This window comes from Haplochromis burtoni, unplaced genomic scaffold, assembly GCF_018398535.1.
Source record: "Haplochromis burtoni strain Fernald_Lab_line unplaced genomic scaffold, NCSU_Asbu1 Contig_1454, whole genome shotgun sequence".
Taxonomy (NCBI): Eukaryota; Metazoa; Chordata; class Actinopteri; order Cichliformes; family Cichlidae; genus Haplochromis; species Haplochromis burtoni.
Window position 1 is genome coordinate 1 of NW_024583815.1, and position 5,430 is coordinate 5,430.

The following is a 5,430-nucleotide window of genomic DNA, read 5'->3' on the forward strand; positions in this document are numbered from 1 at the left end:
ACCTGCTTAATGCCCTGGTGGACGGGGCTGTGGCCCCCCCACACCCTCTAGCAGATCATTACATGTAGGAACCTTTTAAAAACAAGCGCGTTCATGCTCACAGGTGTACACACGGGTGCTCACACACACAAACTACACCCTTTTTGGCTCCTACCTTAAAGCACACTGTGTTCTGTTGATCTTACGTGCTGCACAATAATGTTTAACATTTAGTATTTATTGTTATATTCCCATATATCATCACGATGTTGTTTATTCTATTGCTCTAGTCGTCTTCTGCTTGGTTTTTGGTTTTCTCAACAGGTGATCCAGGAAAAGAAAAAGAGGGGGAAAAAAAAAAGACAAAGGTGATGAAGCAGATTTTCATTGTCTTTTCTCTCTCTCTTTTTTCTCTCTCTTTTCTTTCCCTCTCCTTCTGTTAACTTTCTTCTGAACTTTTCTTCTTGTTTTTCTTTCCCGTCCCTGAGTCCAGTCTGGCCTGATTACAATAACTTAGAATAAAAATAAGTAATAAAGATCAAATAAACTATGACAATCAAGTGGGCCAGTATAGCAAAAGACCCACTTGGGAAAGTAAATCTGTTGGGCATTTTTCTTGGCCTTCAGACAATAATTCTGATTGCTACAGTGCCAGACAGGACACACACACACACACAAAAAAAAGAAAACTGAGATTTTTTTTTTTTAAACTCCATTTTTGCGTCTACGTGTGGACGAGGAATATTGAGTGCGTCACGCAACGTCAAAGGTATGTAGCTTTTTTCACGTCACGCTTACATATACACACGCAGTTGCTGTTCCTCCATTTAGAAAAGCAGAGGCCTCATGGTATAATTATTTTACGTGTAGTTGTTTTTTTCCTGTGTAATAATAGACAATTTCAAATAATGCCTCTCTGTGCAAAATGGGTTAAAAAACAGAAATAACTGTGTGATACTGTTTGTCCGTGATTTGGACTGGGGGAACAAATTATGGCAGTATCAGCCTGATATTATTTTTTATCTCACTGTAACTTTACTGTATGAAGATCTAACATCTTCAAAATGTCAGGAGTAGTTAGTCATTACAAGAAGTGTTTGCGAACTAAAAATCAAGAATGTGGGATTCTGTTTGTTCGTGATTTGGAGAGCCCAGCGCTGCTCCCGACGCAGGAAAAACTAAGACCTACCTTGGCACTTGTGCAGGTGAAGCCAAAGGGAAAACATGCTTCATCATATTTTCTAGTCTTTGGCTTGGAAGGAGGTTGGTTTGGAAACATATTTTGCGATGCTTTGTGTTTGTGTGGGAGCAGTGTCCAAGCATTCTTTTTTTTCTTTTCATACCGCGCACATCCTGCAATGGCTCGGCTTGGGAAGCTCTGCTATACTACATCTTTGGTGTAACTAACATTTTGACAGTAAAAGCGATCCACAATGGCAGTTTGTTACCTTTTATTTTTTGTAGCACAATAGCTCTTTCCAAGGCATTTTGTATTCCAGGTACTTTGACTGGTTCACAAAAACGGCGGTCTTCTTCATTTCTTAGAGAATATTGTGCATAATTTTCATGTTCTGATGTTTCTTTCTATAAAAAAAAAATACAAAATCGAAATGTATAAAGTACATAGACAATAACACCCTACCTACTTCAGTGGTCCCTTTTTTGCTCTATGGACCGGTTTATGTCCGACAATTTAAGGTCTTTAAGGTGTCACGGATAAATATAACAAAGCAGTACCAGTAATAAAATAATTAGATTTATTTATAACACACGGGAAAAGAAGCAGGGAAACACAGTTAACAATAAAAATGATAAAAAAAACAAAAAAAACAATAGAAAACGATAAAAATCCTGAAAACCATAAATTTCACAACCGAACTCTACCTCTCGCGGCCAAGGGACTCATGGACCGGTACCAGTCCGTGGCCCAGGGGTTGGGGACCACTGCCCTACTGGATGTCTATCCCTTCTCTGCACATTTTCTACCTAATAATAATTATATTTTATACCCAGGAAAAAGCTAAAATATATTCTGCAACAAAGTGATATGGGTGAAGGTACATTTTAAAACATCTCTTATAGATGTGACCAACCACCTTTAATTATAAGTGAATATATGAAGATATTTGTAACCATGGCAATCAATAAAAACAGATGAAGAGGCATCTAGCAAAAAAAAGATCATATAGGTTATAATAAGGGGCAACATGACAGGGTCCATAAAAAACCAGACACTGTCACATGAATTTTTTTTAGTTTCTTTTTTGGTAACTTTTATACTATTTAGCAAGTAAAACCAACTGGTTGCTTTTAAGCAGGATTAAAAAAAAACAAAAACAGACATCTGTTTAAAGAATATTTTGCTTGAACCCAAATGTAAACATGTAAATGTTTTAGTGTGGTGAAATGAAAATTTTTCTGGCTGGCTACCTTTGCTTCTGACATGAGATATGCCCAACAGTATGTTGAATACTCAAAGACATCTTGGTCCTCGATGACCTTTCCCATTTGTTTTGTTCTAAGACCTGGCAAAAGCTCTCTAAAAAGAAAATACAAGCCTTCAACTGCTGCAATCTAAGAAAAAAGAAAATATCAGGTCAAGGAAACTTTCATTCTGTCATGGTCACATGTGAAACAGGTAGTAAAAATTAAGTTATTTTCTTGTCGTTGCTATAGTTTACCTTTTGATTTCTGGATATGCCTTCATTCTTACAAAGTAATTGGTACAAACTCTGAGCCAGTGGGTGACAGCTAGTTAGTTTTCGTATGTACCCAATCAGTTTCTTTTGGAAATTAACTGAAAATCTGCGTTGCTGGAAGAAAAAATATTGTTCAGAGATCATTAAAATCTGAGGTTATGCTCTCACCATGGAAAGAGGCTTTAAAATATTAAAAGAATAAAGACACCTCGAAGCTCATTTTTAAATAGAGGTAAATAAACACTATTTTTAATCATATATTATGTATTATTTTATGATTATTTAGAATTATTATTAGTATTATTATCAGGGTAGAGACACCTCATTGTAGTCATATAGGATTCATATTGATATGCTTGTTGTTTGCTTCGTACACTTTCAAAGCATTTTTTTGACATATGTGTCATGATTATACAGAAAATAACATATAGTTAATTTTATCAACAGTAACCCTAACCCACTAAAACAGTCACAAGATGACACAATACTTACAATGACATAGAGAGATGACAGAAGGACACTGATTCCTGTGGTGGTTTGTTGAACTGAGGGCACAACATCATCAATAAAGAAAGCATTGCGAGCTAACTCTTCCTCTGCAAATGTGGACAGTGAGAAGTGCACTATAGACTTCTCTGTGATCCCACAACTTTTCAGTGTGTTGCCAGTGCCAGTTTCACCTCTGAAGATATGGGTAAGAACATGAAATATAATAGTAATGACAAGTAATGAAAATATATGAAATAAAATAACAAATGACAATTAATAAATGAAAATGAAGAAACATCATTAAATAGGTGTGATTTCCAGTGGAACAACAACATTCCACTCAAATTAATCCAAACTTTTGAACGATAGTGTAAATTATGATTAAAAGAATTGCTGTCAGTAAATTAAAATATATTCTTACATGTATTTCAAAACATGTGCAGGGATTCCACATTCAGCTGCAAGCCTGATCTTCAGATTAGCTATAGTGTCAAGTGCCAAGTTTACTTTCACTTCGAAATCTCCCTGTATGAGAAAAATAAAGTGTAACGTCATTATCCTCCTCTCACTGCTCTGCATATAATAAGGGAGAAATCACCATATAGTTGAAAACATGCTTATTTCTTGTCTGTCAGTTACAATGGCTGTACTATTTTCTACAGTTGCTGATCAGCTATCACTTTATTTATACACTGCTCAAAAAATAAAGGTACACTTGGAAAACACACCAGATCTAAATAGGAAAAAATAATCTTTGTGGATATTTATACTGATACGGACTTGGCAATGTGTTAGGATTGAAAGGATGTTACATCATTTGATGGAAAATAAAATGGTCAACCCTTCTGGCTGAATTCAAAGACACTTTCAAAATTAAAGTAAAAAAGTTATACTGCAGCCTAGACCATTGTGCTGATATTATATTTAGGCAAACCATGGAACCAACCACCACCTCCACCGTTTCTGCCTGGCGTTCCTGTTCCAGCCTGCCTCTGCTTTCCCCTAAAGCTGGTTGGGGTCAACCATCAAGGCATCGCCGATGCCAGGGAAGACAAAGCCACTGGTGAGACTGAAGGCTGCCTTCTTAGGTTCCAGGAATGATAAATAAATATGTGATGCGATTTTCTCTGACCATTGGCCATTAGTGTTTAACATTTTATCTGCATTTCATTGCCTTGTACTTGTGACATGTGCAATGACAATAAAGTTGAATTCTATTCTATCTCACTGCCATTTTAAATCAACAATCCCAACACGCCGTTATCGCGGTTTTAATGCTAAAGAACAATTCTCCATTGCTGGAGGTCGGGTTCTTCCCTTGGCAATGGCACCAAGCAGATTGAATCAAACTTTACTAGTAAATGCAAGGCTATTCTTGATGAGATCGTCCCTGTTTAAACCAGCGTGTTCAAAATCTCTGATCCTGATCTGATCCGTGGATAAATGAGACGACCCGATCAGCTAGGCAACAGTGCAGGAAAGCTGAATGAAAATGGAAAAAACACATACTACAAGTTTCTTTACTGCTGCTGAGAGAACGTCTATATCAGGGGTCGGCAACCTTTCTGATTGCCAGTGCCATTTAAAATTTCCTCAGAAGTCAGTGTGCCATATGATTGCATTAGCAATAAATTTAATAATGCTCTATATGAACAGTTACACAATATAAACAAAAAAATACACTTTTTATCCATAACAGCAAATGAACTGTACAACAGAAAATACAAATGCTATTTATGGTCTCCTCACAACAATGATAAGAAAAATAAACTAAGCCAATATGGCATGACAAATGTTAATGTGATCTCTGGTCTCCAGAGACACAGGTCTCCGAGTGTCCAGCATTCAGACGGCTACCTGAGGACACTCATGTGAGAGAAAATCTGCTCTCACAGACATGTAGAGCCAAATACTAGTGATGTGCGGATCGATCCTGAAATATCGATTCCTCCGATACCAGTCATTTATGTTCTAGAATCGATTCTCACATTAAAATATCGATATTTTAGTAATTTAGAGTAAATTTGTAGTTTATCATTAACAGGAACACAGTGGAAAGAAACTATAACATTCGGATTGTCTACATTCAAAGGAACTACTTCCTCTTCCGCCTTTCATAGTCATGTGCGAAATACGGCTGAATAAATGTCTTGCAGCCCCTTGGCGCATGCACTCACAACAATGGCTGAGCGTAATTGTGCGGACGTATTTTACCTCCACAAACAGCTGAGACGTGGTTTGCGATACATGTGGCAAAAAAGTG

The 5,430-nt window shown here is 36.9% G+C and overlaps 1 protein-coding gene across 1 annotated transcript; it reads right to left on the reverse strand.

Annotated features, from left to right (window-relative positions):
- Positions 1–1,427: 1,427 nt before the first annotated feature.
- LOC121813309 lies at positions 1,428–4,246 on the reverse strand (the record flags this gene model as incomplete). Its single annotated transcript, XM_042217003.1, is given in 5 exon segments — positions 1,428–1,563; positions 2,410–2,553; positions 2,661–2,792; positions 3,171–3,360; positions 3,589–4,246. Coding segments are annotated over 5 exon segments (760 nt in total), but the record flags the coding sequence as incomplete, so codon positions are not given.
- Positions 4,247–5,430: the final 1,184 nt, after the last annotated feature.